Raw genomic sequence first — 19,173 nt, 5'->3', positions numbered from 1 at the left:
GCCATGTCTCCACCCTCCACCGCATCCTCCGGATTCAATGGGAGGACCATCGAACAAATGATAATGTGCTTCTTGAAGCCAGCTCCACAAGCGTTCAGGCAAATCTCCTGCTAAATCAACTATGATGGATTACAATATGATGTATCCAGATGGTTAAAAAGTGTTTCCCTGCCAGCTTCAGTTTTCTCAACCCTCAAAGAGCCATTGTTCCAGGGAGAGAAAGAAAATGCTACAAAGACACTCTGAACCTCTCCTCGAAGCTTAGCAGCATTAATATTAATGACTGGGAGGAGCTTGTTACCAATCGTTCAAAATGGCCACAACTTGTCCATCAAACTGCATCAGGCTTTGGGTCCCAATGTCTTAATGATGAGGCAGAGCAGCAGCAGGAAGGGAAAGAAAAGGAATAAACCCTGCATTCCGGATCCCACTGCCTCGTGGGATGGCCTGTCCCATGTGTCCACAGATCTGTGGGTCCAGAATCGGCCTGTTCAGGTCCATGAAGACCCCTGGCCCTGAATCCACATCATCCTCGAATTGATGGCTGACCATGATGATGATGAGATGTATCTTTGTTCTACCAACTATTTAAAGTGAAATTTCCCGTTGTATTTGCAATATATTTCACCTGTTAATTAACGTTTGGAATCTGTTGGTCTTAGTTGGTTTGTTACCGAAAGTGAAATCTTGTCCAGCAGTTCCCTTCCCTGGAAAAGGTTATCGGTCTCTCCAGGGATTGTAAGACAGAGAGTGAATTGTTTTAAAAAACAGAAGAGGGAAATCAGAAACAATAGGCAGGATTTTCCATGCCCGCTGGCATTGGGCATCCTGGTGGGCATGAGTGGACAGTGTGGCAGGGAGGTCAAAATCTGTTTCAAGACATTGTGAAGCCAGTTTGCAATTGTCCAATCCGCACACATTTCCCACCGCCACACGTCGGGGACTTCACTGTAATACATCTGCAGATCATTACAAACCCAGCAGATCATTACAAATCCAGCAGATCATTACAAACCCAGCAGATCATTACAAACCCAGCTCACCAGATCTGCCGGGAACGCTGTGTTTCACAACTGTACATAAGCGATGTGCACCGGGTGAGCTGCACTTCCCTCGGGACTTCGAGGTTTATTTGCCTATCTTGCTTCAGGCAGCACTCACAGTCTCAGCGCCAGGATTCACAGGCAGCACCACATCACTGTTAGGGGAGGCTCACGGGCAGGTCTCTACCCACCAGACCAGCTGTAAGCCGGGGGTGGCTTTTCAATGGCTGCTGGGCGAGGGCTGTACTGGGGAAGGGGGGTATCCCAGGGTGTGTGTGTGGGGAGGGGGGCACATGTTGATCAAGAGGGTGAGGGTTGAGGAGGCAGCCTCCAGAGGAGATGAGGCCAGATGGAGATGTGAGGGTGGGTGTGTGAGAGGGTGAGTGGTGATGCCCCTTGAGCTGGCAGTGAGTGAGATGCCAGTGAATGTGTGATGGGTGTGTGAGTGTGTGAGTTTGGAGGGATGAGATGGTTGCCTTACCCTGGGGGCACGGGTAAGATCATTCACCCTCTTTCTGCACTGGATGGCTGACCTCTTGTGTGCAGTGTTGGCAGTGATCCCCACTGGCACTGCTTCCAAAGCCAGAGTGGTGAGACTGCTGAGCCTCCTGCAGCCAGAGTGGGGGTAGAGGACAAGCGGTGGGCTCCAACAGTGTCCAGAAGGTGTCCCAGGAACACGTCACTGAATCGGGGGCTGCAGCCTTCCTGCCTTTAGGGGCCGTGTCTTGTGTGCAGCAGTCCTGGGCTGGAAGCACTGAGAGGTGTGTGCGTGGCTGCAGTTTAAACACAGTGCCCGGCGTGAGGAAGCAGTGAGGTGACAGAGCAGCGAGCAAATGAGATCCTACCCACCATCGAAACGGTGTGTTTCCTGGGAATGCATAATTAATGAGGCGGGATTGGGATAATGTGGGATGTAAAGCCACCATTGTGGCTGGTGGGTAAAACATCCATTTTCCTGCCTGTTCCACACTTAATGCCAACCTGGGACGATTCCATCCAACATGTCTGGCACAAACCACGGATCTGATGTTCAAATTGGGCATGGGGCTGATGTCCACTGAATGGTCAGCACCTGTTAGATATTTATATTAATCCCTCGCCTGTGATATCCTTCACGTCTTGTAAAAGGATGGTTTGTGGAGTGGTGGTGGTGAACTCTGTGTTAAGCATGGCCTGGTGTGACTCAGGAGGCCCACCCTGTCATGGGGGTGGGGATGGGGAGGAGTCTCTGCCACATTTGCTGCGGAGGGGGACAGTGGGGCTGAGTAGGTGAACGATTCACTGGCCTCTGTTTTCTCTGGGTCCCTCTTCTCGGCCAGATGAGCTTTTGATTTCTGCTCAACTCTTCCAACGTCCTTCTAAACACTCAGCCCCCAGAGGTCATGGTCATCAGCGACTGCCTCCCAGTGTCAATGTCGGACATCTTCATATCCCGCGTGGTGTCCTTGTAGCGAGGGTATGGACGTGACCCAGTGGTCAGTTCACCACCCAGAAAGGCCTTTGGGTGGACGTCTGTTATCCTGATGAATGTGGCTGAGCCAGGACAGACGTCAGTAGCTTAACAATAAGTGAATGCTGCTGGAAAAGAGGGAGCATAGCAAATAGGAGCAGGCCATTCGGCCCCTCCAGTCTACTCCGCCATCCGACTAGATCATGGCTGATCTTCCACTTCATCCCTGTTTTCCTGCTCTATCCCTGTATACAGAGTGACCATGTCCCTGGCTCTCTGAGTCAAAGACCTTGTCCTCTCAAGGGATGCTGACGATATGTCTGAGACAGCAAAGGTGGAAAGTGTTCAGCTTTTTCTCCTGTCCAGCACATGTTGTCCAGCTCTCACCATTGTAGGGGGCTGTGCTCAGGACACAGGCTCGCTGGACTCACAGTTTGGTGTTCCTACTCAGGTTGCTGTTGTTCCACACTCTCTCCCTCAACTTGGACAGAACAGCTGCAACTTTTGCGATGCACATGTTGATCTCAGCATCAAGTGACAGATTGCTGGTGATTATGGAGCTGAGATATGTGTAGCGATCCACAGCCTCCAGTGTCACATTATCAATGCTGGTCAATGGCGGGATAGAAACACCCTGGATCATGACATTTGACTTCCTGATGCTGAAATCAAACCTTTTACAGGGGTGAGGGAATCTGTCCATTTGCCGCTGAAGGTGATCCTCAATATGAAATGTTAGTGCAGCAATGTCAGCGTACAGCCACTCTCTGATGGGGACTTGGCATATCTTTGACTTGGATCTCAGGTGAGCAAGTTTGAGCAGCTTTCTGTCAGTTCTGGTTTAAAATTGACATTCTGCACATATCACAGTAGTGTAGAGAAGACTCTGCCAAAGAGTCTCAGCACCAGACTACAGCCCTGTTTAACCCACTATCACAAGGGTTCCGATGTTGTCCCCTGGTAGCCGACCTTACCCACCATGTTGTCCCAGAAAGAGGAAATCACATTGAGCAGTTTTGGCAGGCAGCCAATTTTCTCCAAAATGTTAAATAGGCAGCCTCTGCTCACATGGTCGAATGCCTTGGTGAGATCGATGGAGGAATAAATAGGGGTCTCCTTTGTTCACAGCATTACTCCTGCCGCTGGACTGAGAGGATCACGTTGTTTGTAGATATTCCAGTTCTGAAACCACACGGGATTCGGGGTAGATGCATTCAGTCAGGATCTGCAGCCTGATAGGGCCAACACTGGCAAATATCTTTCCCAAGATAATCAGCATGAAGATGCCTTGATCCTTGTTGCAATTGCTAAGGTCGCCTTTATTCTTCTACAAGGTCACGTTCTTTGCATCTGACATTTCCTAGGGCTTTGCCCCCTCCCTCCAGCAGAGATGGAGAAGTGATTGCAGGTGCTGCAGGAGTGCTGGACAAAGACCCTAAGCAAATTAGCTGGCCATTGTAACGTTGCTGTTTGTGGGATCTTACTGTACGTAGATTGTTGTGAGGTAGCAGACATAGCAGCCAACGATTACACTTCATATGCACTTAAATGATTGCAAAGTACTTCAGCAATCATGAGATTGCACTATAGAAATGCGAATCTTTATTTCCTCTCAGAGTCTGGGCTGTTTATTTCTGCCATGTGCCAGCAATGGGGCTGGTACGAGTCAGAAAAATAAGAATTAATTCTACTGTCAGGAGCAAAATCTTCCAACCAGTGACTTCCGAAAAAGGGTCGAATCCTGGAATTCAATCGAAATCTTTGTAAATTATTTTATTTTTTAACAAACTTTTTTTTGTAAAATACAGATAATCATTTGTAAAAGGTGTAGCATCCAATGTAGCTGTGTAAATCTCCAAGTGTGGTTTGATTCTCACTTCCAACTCCAATAATTCCACAATCAATTGGTACAAAGCAGACAGTGTGAGAATAATGTTATTTAATGTGCTCACTGCCTTCTTCCCATTTCAGTCTAAACAGGAAGCCATCCAAGAGTGTATCTGTGCTTCACCATAAATCTGGGATTCCATTACGCACTGTCCTTAAATCTCTCTCTTGCTGCTAATTTAGCGAAAGCTGGATGAATGTAAGCTCGTTGACAAAGACTATTGGGAGAGGGAGATTTGCCAAGATGGAGAGATTTCCAGTGATACTTCTCCCTCGGCTCTGATTTCTAGGGCTTTCATTCAAAGATCTTTACACCAAACCACACAAAAAAACTTTAAAAAAAAGCAGAACCATCCAGGTAGACAAGACTTGATTTTTATTCATGAAATTCTGTCTTATTTCCCAGGTTTGTCTTTACAAACTTTGGTCTGGGAGTGAGAGGAAATGCAGCATCTCCATTTTGAATCTCAAATGTCACAGATTATTGGCGGGGTCTGATTATTGATCAACTCTGGAAGTTAATCGTTAACCAAACTCATCTTTTCAAGTCTTACATAGATTATGAAATGAATTACAAAGTGAAAGTAGGATCACTCCCCTCAGATAAGGATCCAAGAGGGAATTGCAAAAAAACAATTTTAACAAACCGGTTTTCGGATTCATGGAAATTCTGCCGGTATATAATCTCCTTACTTGTTGCTTAGCAATGAGTTAGAATCACATGACCTAGACATATTATGGGCCATGTATGGCCTTTAACCTACAATGGGTTAAGAAATGTAGCTTGTTTAAGAGAAAGAATTGCCAGACAAGCTATTCCAAGGCAGCTCTTGACTTTAACAAAAGGTCTCTAAATTAGTACATGGATCTCACATTACAATCGTCTGAGAACAATTCCTCAGCTTAAAAGCAGAATGAAAGGGTGGACAAGCAAGGCAGAGAGGCTGAGATTGAGGAAACACAGAGAGAAGCCAGGGCAGTGAGGTCTCACGCTCATTTAGTGTGGAGCAGTGAACTTGACCTCAATCAAAGGTAGGTTGGCAGTTGTTGCTGGTCAGCTGAGATTGTTAGATTCTGGGAGTGCCTTCGACACATCCTACACTCTTCAGAACACAATTCAAACTTAGAAATATAGCACCATAACACAGAATTTTGCATCCTTAGGCAGACTAAGCCTCAAAAATTGGAAACTCGCTGTAAAAGACGACACCACCAACATCCTAAATGGAGTGATATAGCACAGAAGAGGCTCGCTGAGCCATCATGCCTGCAGTGGTTTGCTCTTTGGAAGAGTTTATCCAATCAGCTGTGCCCCATCCCCAGAGCTGCAAAGATATTCCAATATCCCAATGACCTAAGCTCAGCTCGTGGTCACATATTAAAGACAGAGCCCCTGATTTGTTCACAATCACAGGAAGAATGCAACTCGTTCACAAGAGGCTAACATTTTATTTAGTTTTTTTTAATTATTACACAGTTTGTTTTCAATTTTCCAAAAAAAAGGATTGAAAATGGCACATTAAAAATTGGCAGCCAGATAGACACCTGCAAGTTCTGAAAGTGGAAACAGGTATAAACGGTATTTTACAATAGAATAATTACAGTTCATTAAAATACATCTTCTTAGCACCTTTGCAATGTGTGGGAACACCATGAGTAGCCGGGGATGCAGTACTGATGGTATCTGTTGGGTTCCATCCTACCTTGAGGTCGGACCAATGCTGTTCCCCTTGCACCGAGAAAACTCAACACCATCGGAAGTTCTTCCAGGTTTCCCATAATAGGTTTAAGTCATGTGATTCTGGCCCCACAAGGGCATTTAGTAATTTCTAGATAATAATACGTACATACACAGTGAGAGAGAATTTTTATTCCATCCAGGATCAAAACTTGCATGTGTCTTGTGGTAGGTGTGGCAGAGTGAAGATATCGATTTGTCTGGCAGTTCCACACTCAGTCTTTAGCCCAGGAAACACACAGGGCCAACCTCGAATCCAAACTTCTGGTTGCTGTTGCCAAAGTCACTCACCAACAAGTCGATGATTGGAACTTGATCCACTTTTGGGGTATTAATCTCCAGAACAGTCTTTTCCAAACCTTTTCTTAGCTGAGAAAAGAATGATACAAAGATTTAAAACCTCATCAACAGATAAAATCAGGATGTGGACAATATTACAACAGGATCAGTCTTGCTAGGCCATGGGCTCAGACGATCGGGTAATACTCACCGTGCAACCATCGTAGATGGCTTTGATGTATGGATTGTTATCATGTGACATCTCCTCGTCATTGGATCCCAGGAATCTCAGTGCCTTGTCATAACTGTCGGATGCTGAGTCATACCAGGCCACAGAGTGCTGGCAGTGATAGGTGAAGTTCTGTCGTGCAGAGGCACTAAGCAGCTTCAGGAATGTCATCTGCACCAAGTTAATTTGCTCACCCTGAGAATCCACATAGGCGAGCTGGGGGAAAAACAGAGAGAGTCAGTACAAGAAGACAAGAGCTTAAACTCCAACCAGGCGTGGCAGCAATTTGGAAATCAACTGCAAAAACATGAAAGTCTCCTCACGTCTGTCCAGCTGACTGTCCAACATCGAACGGCACGATGCATTTGGCACACAGAGCAATGAGAACAAAGTGGACAATGTCCCATCAAAGAAACTCACCAGTTTGCCTCGCTTGAACTCACTGAACCAAGACCCAGGGGACTCCTTTGGCCAGGGAGAGATTCGAGTCTGACTCATGGAACACAACACAAAAAACAAACATCAGTTTGATTAACACCCTGATTGTTCTAGCCAGAAAAAAAGGAATGCGGTGAGGAGACAGCTTCAGATCAGAGAGCTCAGTTGTCAGTTACATATTCATTAATGTAATCTCACCATGAGTAACGTACAGCAGATATCAGCCAGGCCTCAGTGAGTTCCAGTTTTGACTCTGAGGCAAAAGTCATGGATTTAAGTCCCACTCCACACGTTAAGCAGAAAATCCAAGCTGACACACCCAGTGTAATGCTGAGGGAGTGCTGTAGTGTCAGAGGGTCAGTACTGAGGGAGTGCTGCATCGTCAGAGGGTCAGTACTGAGGGAGTGCTGCACTATCAGAGGGTCAGTACTGAGGGAGTGCTGCACTGTCAGAGGGTCAGTTTTGAGGAAGTGCTGCACTGTCAGAGGGTCAGTTCTGAGGAAGTGCTGCACTGTCAGAGGGTCAATAGTGAGGGAATGCTGCACTGTCAGAGGGTCAGTAGTGAGGGAGTAATGCACTGTCAGAGGGTTAGTACTGAGGGAGTGCTGCACTGTCAGAGGGTCAGTGCTGAGGGAGTGCTGCACTGTCAGAGGGTCAGTGCTGAGGGAATGCTGCTCTGTCAGGGGGTCAGTACTGAGTGGGTGCTATACTGTCAGACGGTCAGTACTGAGGGAGCGTTGCACTGTTGTAAAGTCAGTACTGAGAGAGTGCTGTACAGTCAGAGGGTCAATGTTGAGGGTGTGCTGCACTCTCAGAGGGTCAGCACTGAGGGAGTGCTGCACTGTCATAGCACCAGTATTGACAGAGTGCTGCACTGTCAGAGGGTCAGTACTGAGGGAGTGCCGCACCTTTGGAGGGTCAGTAATGAGGGAGTGCTGCACTGTCAGAAGATCAAGATGTTAGACACTGGTGTTTCCCAAGAGTCGGTGACTGGACCACTGTTCTTTTTTTGTTATAGATAAATGAAGTTGGATACTGGAATACAGAGTAAAATGTCACATTTTGCCAATGATATCAAACTTGGAGGAGTGGTAAACAGTGAGGATGATAATAATCAAGTGCAGCAGGAAATAGATTAGCTGGTGTCCTCATGAGCTGCCTAACTAGGGAAGTAAAGAGGGTTTTAAACTGAAAAGTGGGGCTAAGGAATCAAAGTTGGGAAGATGTGGTAAACCAAAGAGTAGAGACAAGGCAAGAGAGACAGGTATTAACGTGGGAAATGATAAACAGACTCTAACAGGAAGGGACAGAGAGTACAAATCGAAGAGTGAATCAGCAGATAAGGCTAAATGCTACAAAAATAATAAAAGCACAAAGCTAAAGGCTCTGTATCTAAATGCACATAGCATTCGAAACAAAACAAATGAACTGATAGCACAAATAGAAATAAATAAGTACGACCTGTTAGCCATTACAGAGACATGGATAGAGGATGACATGGATTCGGACCTGAATATTGAAGCGTATGGGACATTTAGGAGGATGGGTAGTTAGGAAAAGGTGGAGGAGTGGCTCTGTTAATTAAAAATGGTATTAACACATTAGGGAGGGTGACCTAAGTTCTGGAAACCAGGATGTAGAAGCAGTTTGGGTTGAGATGAGGAATGATAAAGGCAAGAATTCACTTGTGGGAGTGATGTACAGGCCCCCTAATTGTAACAACACAGTTGGACAGAGTATAAAAGAAGAGATAATGGGAACTTGTCAGAAAGATTCAGCAATAATCATGGGGGATTTTAATCTACATATAGACTGGAAAAATCAGATGGACAAAGGTAGCATTGTTGAGGAGTTCATAGAATGTTTCTGGGATAGTTTCTTAGAACACATTCTGGAGCCAACCAGAGAACAGGCTGTACTAGACCTGGTATTGAGGAACAAGATAGGAATCATTGGTAACATTTAGTGAAGACACTCCGAGGCAATATTTTGAGGGAGAAACAAGTGCATCCAAGACTAGTATATTATACTTAAATAAGGGCTATTATGAGGGCATGAAAGCAGAGCTAGCTAAAGTGAACTGGCAAATGAGGTTAAGGGATAGCTCAATAGAGGTTTAGTGGCAGAATATACAGAATAGAAACATTCCAATAAGAAAGAAACATTCCAAGGGGAGGGCCCACCATCCATGGTTAACTAAAAAAGTTAAAGACAGTATCAAACTTAAAGAAAAAGCAAATAATTACACAAAGACAGGTGGCAGGTCAGAAGATTGGAAAGAATATAAAGAACAGCAAAGAATGACAAAAAGATTAATAAGGAGGGAAAAATTAGAGTACTAGAGAAAGCTAGCTAGTAACATAAAAATGATAGTAAGAGTTTCTATAGATATTTAAATAAGAAAAGAGTTAACAAAGTGAGTGTCGGTCCTATAGAGTGTGTCTGCGGAATTGATAATGGGAAGTAGAGAGATGGTGAATGAATTAAACAGGAATTTTGCTTCAGTTTTCACTATAAAGGACACGAGGTAACATCCCGGAAATAGCTGTAAATCTGGAAATGGAAGGTGGGGAGGAACTCAGGAAAATTACAATCACCAGGGAAGTGGTATCGAGCAAACTGTTGGGGCTGCGGGCTGACAAAGCCCCAGGTCCAGATAAACTTCATCCTAGGATCTGGAAGGAAGTGGCTAGTGAGACAGTTGATGCACTGGTTTTAATTTTCCAAAGTCCTCTAGGGCAGGATTTTGACCTCATTGGGCGGGCATGGCAAGTAGGTCAGGGAGTGGGTGCAAAACCTATTGCCACCTGCGATTGGACCCCAACGTGATTGTACGCTGAAGTGAATTGCGCACTGCAGCACTGAGCATCGCTGGGGTAGGAGCGAGTGGGAGCGGGTGGGTGGGAGTGAGCGGGTGGGAGCGAGTGGAGGGTGAGCCCAGATGTTTGAACATGCGGACAGGTGTGTGCATTGAAAACTCCCTGAAGGCACAGAGCTGCCTCAGAGAGCCGAAGATTCCTTAAAATATAAATAAGGAATCTAAAAATGTTAAAACATGTCCCCTCATGACTCTGTCACATGAGCAGGGACATGTTATAAATGAGATTTCAACATTTTTACTTTATTTTTAATTCCTGTTGGAAGCCTCATCCCACCAATGGATGAGGGTTCATAAAAAGGTCAAAGGTCTCTTGGCCTTTTTGCTGCCTGCCAACTGAAAAATCCAATTTAATTAATTGATTAATGGCCTTAATAGGCCTAATTGTCGGTGGGTGCGCTGCTGCCTCTCGCACATGTCCGCTGAGCGAAACATCGCAAGAGTGCCTGATGATGTCAGGACGCTTGCCCGACATCATTGCCCACCACTTTACTCTCGCTCGGGTCAGACGCACGTTCACCCAATGAGAGAAACATTCTGCCCCTAGAGTCAGGGAAGGTTCCATTAGATTGGAAAATAGCCAATATAACTCCTTTATTCAAAAAGGGAGGGAGACAGAAAGCAGGAAACTTTAAGCCTGTTCGCCTAATATCTGTCAGAGGGAAAATGCTATTATTAAAGATGTTGTAACAGGGCACTTAGAAAAATTCAAGGCAATCAGGCAGAGTCAACAAAGTTTTGTGAAAGGGAAATCATGTTTCACCAATTTATTGGAGTTCTTTGAAGAAGCCACATGTGCTGCAGATAAAGGGGAACCGGTGGATGTGCTGTACTTAGGTTGCCAGAAGGCATTTGATAAGGCGCCACATCAAAAGTTATTACGGAAAATAAAAGCTCATGGTGTAGGGGGTAACATATTAGCATGGATAGAAGATTGGCTGGCTAACAGGAAACAGAGAATTGGCATAAATGGGTCATTTTCTGGTTGGCAGGATGTGGTGAGTGGTGTGTCACAGAGATCAGTGCTGGGACTTCAACTTTTTACAATGTATATAAATGACTTGGATGAAGGGACAGAAAGGATGGTGGCTAAATTTGCTGACGAGACAAAGATAGGTAGGAAAGTAAATTGTGAAAAGGACAGAAGGAAGCTACAAAGTGACATAGATAGGTTAAGTAAATGGGCAAAGATCTGGCAAATGGAATATAACATGTGAAAATTTCATTTTGACAAGAAGAATAAAAAAGAAGCTTATTATCTAAATGGTGAGAGATTGCAGAGCTCTGAGATTCAGAAGGATCTGGGTGTCCTAGTGCATGAATCACAAAAGGTTAGTTTGCAGGTGCTGCAGGTAATTAGGAAAGCTTATAGAATGTTATCATTTATTGTGAGGGGAATTGATTACAGAAGTAGGGAGGTTATGCTTCAGTTGTACAGACATTGGTGAGACCACATCTGGAGTATTGTGTACAGTGCTGGTCTCCTTATTTAAAGAAAAATGTAAATGCATTAGAAGCAGTTCAGACATTTACTAGTCTAATACCAGGAATGGGCAGGTTGTCTTCTGGGGAAAGGTAGGACAGGTTAGGCTTGTATCCGCTGGAGTTTAGAAGAGTAAGAGGTGACTTAATTGAAGCATATAAGATCCTGAGGGGTCTTGACAGGGTGGATGTGGAGAGGGTGTTTCCTCTTGTGGGAGAATCTAGAACTAGGGGTCACTGTTTAAAAATAGGGGGTCGCTCATTTAAGACAGAGATGGGGAGAAATCTCTTCTCTCAAGGGGTTGTGAGTCTTTGGAACTCTTTTCCTCAAAAGGCGATGGATACAGAGTCTTTGGATACTTTTAAGGCAGATTGAGATAGATTCTTGATTAACAAAGGGGTGAAAGGTTATCAGGGGTAGACAGGAATGGCAGGGGTTGAGATTACACAGATCAGCCATGATTTTATTGAATGGCAGAGCAGGTTCGAGTGTCCTACTCCTGCTCCTGATTCGTATGTACAAGTGGCAGATGGAGTGTAAACTGATATATTTTCGCAGAAGGGATAAGGGCAGTCATAGAGGCAACATAGACTTAATGGAACAGTTTTAAAGAGTGTGCAAGGACAAAGGGACCTAGGGGTTCATGTGCATTGATCTTTGAAGGTAGCAGGACATGTTGAGAGAGTAGGTAGCAAAGCATATGGGATTTTGTACTTCACAAACAGAGGCATGGAGCATAAAGCAGGGAAGTTATTCTGAACCTTTCCAAAGCTCTGTTCAGCCCCAGTGGTGGGCGTGTTGCTGACTCCAGTGCACACCTGTGATCGAACTATTGCTCTGGATCCAGTTCTGCTCATCACACTTTGGGAATGGCTTCCTTTTGAGCTGTAATGACTCTTTGATTTTATGAATCTCCAAGGGGATAGTTGGTTCACTCTTTGAAAGAGCCAGCATGGATCGGATGGCTTCCTCATGTGCTATATATGATGTTGTGAGACAGTAAGTTACTCACCCCTTCTGATTTCATGTCTGGGTAGATGCAGGTCTCCCCTCCACTGGTAAAGTTGCAGTAAACCTTAAAAGAATCTCCGTGACATCCTTGATTAGGATCAATCCAATATTCACCTGGTGCAGGGAGAGGGACAAAAAATACACATTCTTACACTGTGAAAATAATTCTACTTCCTCTGTACAGCCTCTCCATCAATATAATGAAAGAGAACACATCGTAAACACACAGCAGACTCTTATCTGCTGGCTTGTCAGGAGCAAAGAGATTCCTCAGTAAAGTGAAATTCTTCATTCCGATGACTGTAAGAAACACTGAGGCCTGCTTTACCTCTTCAATCTCATTCAAAATGAAAAACTTTTCAATTTGCTCGACATAAACTACAAGGTCCATAGTAGCTGGATCAAAAGCCTCTAAAGCCCCTAATCATGATGATCCCATCACCATTTGAAGTGTTTTGTCACTGTTAAGAATACACACACATAGCTATCTGCTTCTGAACTCCCAACTTCCTGTATGAAAAGCAGAAGGTTCCTTTATTCCTCATTCCTCACCAGAGGGCAATACATCTGGGATTTTGCAGCTGTTATATGACAATTCTTTTTAAGTGCAATGACCTTGTACAAAAAAATCATAGGCCAGGAATTTTAGCTCGGTGGGCGGGAGCTCACCTGACCCAACCAAGTGTGAACTGACGCACGATGATGTCGGCAGACCGTGCTGACGTGAACACGCAGCTGCGCGGTAGTTCGATTGTGGGTGTGCGCCGGAGTCAGCAACACGCCCAGCGACAAATAAAAGGCCTGTTAAGGCCATTAAATTATCAATTGCCATTAATTTTTCGCTGCCCATTCAACCTAATGGTTGGCAGGCAGGTGAAAAGGTCAAACCGTGGGTGAGGTTTCCAAAAGCAAATTGAAATAAAATAAAAACTTTATTTTTTTAAATTAAAAACATGTCCCTGCTCATGTGACAGAGTCATGTGATGGAGCATGCTTTATTACATCTTTCTGTTGTTTATTAATTTTTTCAATATCTTCTTCATCTCCCTGAGGCAACTCCATGTCTCAGGGAGATTGTTCAGTGCTATCCCTGGAACCATTCTGGTAAATCTCTCACTTCCTTTTACTATTTTTATAACCTCTAGTCTCATTGGTATTGGGCAACGAGATGGGAAAGATGCACGTTGAAGACTAAGGCAGGGGAGCATTAGAGGAAGGGAGGTGGCAGAGGCAGCTGATTGGATCACTTCGATCCTATTGACAAAGAGACCCTGAGCTCCTTGCATTTATTCTTGGATGTGAGGGTGCAGGGGACAGGGGAGAGATAGTTGCAATGGAAAAACAAGCTGTGGGGGAGGTTGCCGTCAGATCCCAGGATGATCCTGGAATAGTGATCAGCCAATATATATAAAAAAAGGGGTTCAACTCTAAAGGGGGTGCAGGAGCAGAGGGACCTGGGTGTATATGAGCATCAATCATTGAAGATGGTGGGACAGGTTGAGCAAGCAGTTAATAAACCATAAATCTTGGTCTTTATTAATAGGGACATAGAGTACAAGAGCAGGGAGGTCATGCTGAACTTGTATAAGACACTAAGTCAGCTTCAGCTGGAGTATGGTGTACAGTTCTAGGCACCACATTTTAGGAAGGATGTAAAGGCACTGGAGAGAGTACAGAAAAGATTAACAAGAATGGCTCCAGGGATGAGGAACTTCAGTTTTGAAGACAGATTGGAGAAGTTAGCACTGTTTCCTTGGAGCGAAGTGGGCTGAGAGGAGATTTAATCGAGGTGTTCAAAACCATGAGGGTCTGGACAGTGTAGATAGGGAGAAGCTGTTCTGCACTCATGAAAGAATCGAGAACAAGAGGGCACAGATTTAAAGTAATTGGCAAAAGAAGGAACAGTGACATAAGGAAAAAACCTTTCCCCACAGTGAGTGGATAAGGTCTGGAATGCACTGCCGGAGAATGTGGTGGGGGCAGGTTCAACTGAAACATTCAAAAGGGAATTAGAGTGTTACCTGAAAAGGAAGAAAGCAGGGTTACTGGGAGAAAGCGGTGGATGGAACTAAGAGAATTGCTCAGTGGGACAGCTGTGCAGGCATGATAGGCCGAATAGCCTCCTTTTGTGCCAGAACAACACTATGATTCTGTGATTGAGAAGGATTTGGTGAGTTGCCTTCTCGAATAGCTGTAGTTATTCTGTAGGCTGTAGGCTGAAGCTGCATTGTATCGAGTGGAAAGGATTGCAAGATGACCTGATCAGGTACTCTTGCCATGACTAAAGGAGATGATAAGGTCATGAGGAAGAGACTATTTCCTCTGGTGTGGGTGTGGGAGGTGGTGGGGGTGAATAGTGGGCTTGGGTGGTGGGGGGGTGGGGGGGGGGGGGGGCGGGGGGAGGGGTGGGGGGGGGGTGTGGTGGGGGGGTGGGGGGGGGGGAGGGGTGGGGGGGGGGGGGGCTGTTGGGGGGGTAGGAGGTGGTGGGGAGTGGAGTCCAAAACAAGGGGGTAGAACTTAAAAATCCAAGCGAGGCTGCTCAGGGAAGATATCAACAAACAGTTCCTCACACAAAAACAGAGTAGAAATCTGGGACTCTCCCCTACCCAAAATAGGAGGTCTGGAAGCTGGTGGAGTTTTCAAGACTGAGATTGATAGATTTCTTTTTGTGACAGATTTCTTCAAGGGATTTAGAGAGAAGGAGAGTAAATAGAGTTAACATGTAGGTCAGGCAATGATTTATTGACTGGTGGAACAGGCCTAAGCTACTAAATGTCCTCCTCTTGTGCTTGTGAATGGAGGAGCAGGCTCAAAGGGCTAAATGGCCTCCTCATGTTCCTTCACTTACCATCAGGGAAGTCTGGGTGAGATAGCTGGAGGTCCTTGCAGGTCCGAGCTGGGTTGGTGTGTGTACCCATTGGGTTTTTCATTCGATCAACTTCCATTTTCAAGTTGTCAAGAGAGCCAAAGATATCCTCCATGCCATTGGTATAATCCAGGATGTTGTCCCTCTCGTCTGCCTGCATCCCATCGGAAGATCTTCGTGTCTTCTTTGGTGACCGGATTGGCAGAGGCTGGATTACCTCACCTGGTGGGCCCTTTAAGTTAACAAATAAAATGGTGAGCCAATCAAACCCTTCCTCAGAATAAAACAAAGCCTGATATCAAAACTTATGTGAATGCACTGTCTGAAAGGGCGGTGGAAGCAGATTCAATAATAACTTTCAAAAGGGAATTGGATAAATACTTGAAGGGGAAAAGTTGCTGGGCTATGTGGAAAGAGCAGGGGGAGTGCTAATTGGATCGGTCTCTCAAAAAGCCAACACAGGCATGATGGGCTGAATAGCCTCCCTCTGTGCTGTACTTTGAGTGTGAGTCAGAGTCAGAGAGTGCATTTCAGATTGCAAAAACTCATTGTGTAAAGAGAATTCTCCTCATGTCCCCCTCTGTTTCTTTTGTTGATGAATTAAATGAATCAATTCCATCTTCACACTGGGTTGGACAATCTCATTTGGTGTTTTGGATAAACAAGTCAATGAAAGAGAAAGGGAAGTTCATGGTTGACCAAGCAGTGCTCTGATCCTGTAGTCTTTGAGCCTGCCCAGTTGGCAAACGTGGTGTAATTGTGGTGGAGTCTAGGCATAGTTGGCAAGACTGGCATTTAGCCCCCCATCCCTTGTATCCCTGATGTTCAATATGACAGTGCCCTGCCAAGCCACTCCAGAGAGCAGTTAAGGGTTAACCACGCTGGTTTGGGGCTGGAGGTACATGGAGAGCAGTGAATTTCCTTCCCTAAAGGAGATTTTAATGACAATCTCACAGCTACATGGTCACTTTTACTAGACCAGCATTTCATTTCTAGAATATTCTCTAGATTATGAATCCAGAAACTGACCCTTCTCCCTAACCCTACACCTTTCAAAGTTTCTTAAAGAGGAGGGATTAAAAGGTAAGCTCCTGGTGAAACTCAGTAATGAATATTTCCAGATTAGACAGGTCAACATTTCTAGATACAGGATTTTGAGGGTAAGACTTGAGATCAGAGTTTAATTTTAGATTGAGTAAAAAATTACAAAGTTATACATACTGAAATGATTTGATTCTCTAGCATCTGTCTATGAATATTTAGCAGGAGGATTGGGTTACAAACAATTTAAAATTCATTAATTTCCTTTATCACAGCAGTGGCTACATTTAAACCCGTTTCATTGGCTGGGAAGCACTTTGGGGAGTCCTGAGATTCTGAAAGGCACAATAAAAATTCAAGTTCCTTCTTTCAACCTGTCCAAAATGGTGATTAAGATTCTGCTTTCTTTTGAGTAAAGCTCTGAACCAACATTTTCACTGAGCGAATACTTAACCATCACCATTCCCCAGAGTCATATTGAAACTTACCGGAGGTCCAGGAAGTCCAATTAAACCGGTATCTCCTTTCTGACCAGCAGGACCCTGGAATCAAACACAGGCAGACAAAGGCTTAGCAACTTGAGGGACACACAGAAAACATGCACACAGTGGAACCAGATTTTCACCGAATCACAAAGACTCTGCAGCCTGTAAAGATGGCCCACGGGACCTGAATTTGTCCTAACCTGTTTCCAACAGATCCCATTTTTGCCTGCAGGAGGAAGGGGTGGGTCGTGATGAACACAGAGGGGTAACACCCAAACTCAGCAGGGCCATTTGAATTTAGTGCAAGAGCTTTTGTAGTCTGTTGCAAGGGCCTTAACCCACAGCATGAAATAGAGTAGATGTAAACACTCTTGATGGGAGGATAAGCTCTGTTTAAGTGTCCTACTCTTCAAACATTAAAAAAAACAAGCTGAAGCTGTCACAACGTTAAAAGAAAACTGTTTTGATTGACAGTACATCTGGTGTAGGATAGGAGATATCATTAGCATCTGGTCATGCAGTTTCAATAGAGTTATTTGTTGACATTTCACGAAGGGCTATTATTATGTCATTATGAATGCTTGGTTAAGTTCCAAAAGCTGTAATTTTCTCAGCAGGGGGTTCTAGTTCACAGTTTGATTGACAATTTAAAGAAGCTATTAATAGATTAGCTGTCTTTGATGTGGGGTCTGAATAGAAGATTTTTTTGTGTTTCATAAGAATTTAACAACAAGGGGGGGGATTTAAAAGTTTTGAATAGATTTCAATAATGGGAGTATTTTCTCACTATCAAGTGCGCATAAGGTTTTTAGAAGCTTTTTTCTTTCATCTCCACATGGCTCCTTTGGCGATCCCATGGTGGATACTTGGTGAATGGCTCACCATCCTGACTTGGAAATATATCTCCGTTCCTTCACTGTCACTGCATCAAAATCCTGGAACTCCCTCCCTAACAGCACTGTGGGTGTACCTACACCACATGGAATGCAGTGGTTCTAGAAGGCAGCTCACCACCACCTTCTCAAGGGCAATAAATGCTGGCCCAGCCAGCGAAGCCAACATCCCGTGAATGAATATAAAAAAATTGGGGCTTTGAGGGGGCATAGAGGGTGGATGGGAGGCACGGAGGTGTGAGGGGATGCTGAGGGTGAAAGGGCCATAATAGCTTCTAATACAATTGGGGCAAATACCCAGAGAGCTGAGGTGGGTATTCTAATCAGTCCTGCCTGCTCAGGATCTGCTTTCAGGGTTGATGGACCAAACCCTATCCTTCCCCCAGCCCCCTGGAGTGAACATTATGTGCATTGAGGCACTTTTTACCGAGGTGGATCTAGTGGGTTGGGAAATTTCCAGACTCAAGCTAACCACCTCCATAGTGAAAATCCGGCTCAATGATTTTGAAGAGGAAAGAAACAGGAAAAGTGTGTTATCACTTACCGTCGAACCCTTCGAACCCTTTGGACCCAGTGGACCCTGTGATCAAACAGACAGAATTCAGAAACTCCTCAAAGCCGAGACCATTTCACAAACAGATTCACTGAGGTCCTGCTGCTCTGTAAGAGCGACTGATTCAATCACTGTTCAGTGACAAATCACACTGCAACATTTTACATTAAGCCATTGGTCCTATTATGCAGGGAGTGTTCCAGAAGCAATGAAAAGAATCCTGATTTCCAAGCACAGACTGGCACAGTGCTTACAGCACAGAAACAGGCCATTCGGCCCATCTGCTCCGTGCTGGTGCTGCTGCTCCACACGAGCCTCCTCCCACCCCTTCTTCATCTCCCCCTATCAGCAGATTCTTCTGTTCCTTTCTCCCTCATGTGTTTATCCAGCTTCTCCATTAAACACATCAACACTACTCACCTGAACCATTCCCTGTAGGAATGAGTTCCACATTCTCCCCACTCTCTGGGTAGAGACGTTTCCCAGTTGGATTTCTTATATTTCTGGCCTTTAGTTCTGGTTTTCCCCACAAGTGAAAACATTATCTCTACATTTAACCCACCAATGCCTTCCATAATTTGAAAAGCCTCTATCTGGTGACCCCTCTTTTCTAGAGGGAAGAGTCCCAGCCTGTTCAGCCTTTCCTGATAGCTGTAAGCTCTCAGTTAAACCAAAGCCCTTTCTGTCCTCTAGTATTGATGCTAAAGATCCCGCGTCAGTGTTTTGAAGGAGAGCAGGGGAATTATGTCCTGTCACAGAATTGTTACAGCACAGGAGGCCATTTGGCCCATTGTGTCTGTACCGGCTCTCTGAATGAGCAATTCGCTTAGTGCTGCTCCCACCTTCTCCCTGTAATCCTGCACATTCCTCCTTTTCAGATAACAATCTAATTCCCTTTC

The 19,173-nt window shown here is 44.9% G+C and overlaps 1 protein-coding gene across 1 annotated transcript in view; it reads right to left on the bottom strand.

The window, feature by feature from the left end:
• Positions 1 to 4,739: 4,739 nt before the first annotated feature.
• Positions 4,740 to 19,173, bottom strand: part of col11a1a (collagen, type XI, alpha 1a) — a 682,771-nt gene continuing 668,337 nt past the window's right edge. Inside the window, exons 61-67 of the mRNA XM_041208311.1 lie at positions 18,266 to 18,301; positions 16,832 to 16,885; positions 15,285 to 15,534; positions 12,438 to 12,550; positions 7,047 to 7,115; positions 6,609 to 6,842; positions 4,740 to 6,487 (exon numbers count right to left, since the gene is read on the bottom strand). Of these exons, the coding sequence (XP_041064245.1) occupies positions 6,341 to 6,487; positions 6,609 to 6,842; positions 7,047 to 7,115; positions 12,438 to 12,550; positions 15,285 to 15,534; positions 16,832 to 16,885; positions 18,266 to 18,301 (903 nt within the window). The 3' untranslated portion in view covers positions 4,740 to 6,340. The remainder of the gene's footprint in view (positions 6,488 to 6,608; positions 6,843 to 7,046; positions 7,116 to 12,437; positions 12,551 to 15,284; positions 15,535 to 16,831; positions 16,886 to 18,265; positions 18,302 to 19,173) is intronic.

The sequence above is a fragment of the Carcharodon carcharias genome, chromosome 16 (genome assembly GCF_017639515.1).
Source record: "Carcharodon carcharias isolate sCarCar2 chromosome 16, sCarCar2.pri, whole genome shotgun sequence".
NCBI classification, from domain to species: Eukaryota; Metazoa; Chordata; class Chondrichthyes; order Lamniformes; family Lamnidae; genus Carcharodon; species Carcharodon carcharias.
Note: the sequence above shows the minus strand (reverse complement) of the source record. Positions and strands in the feature narration are given on the sequence as shown.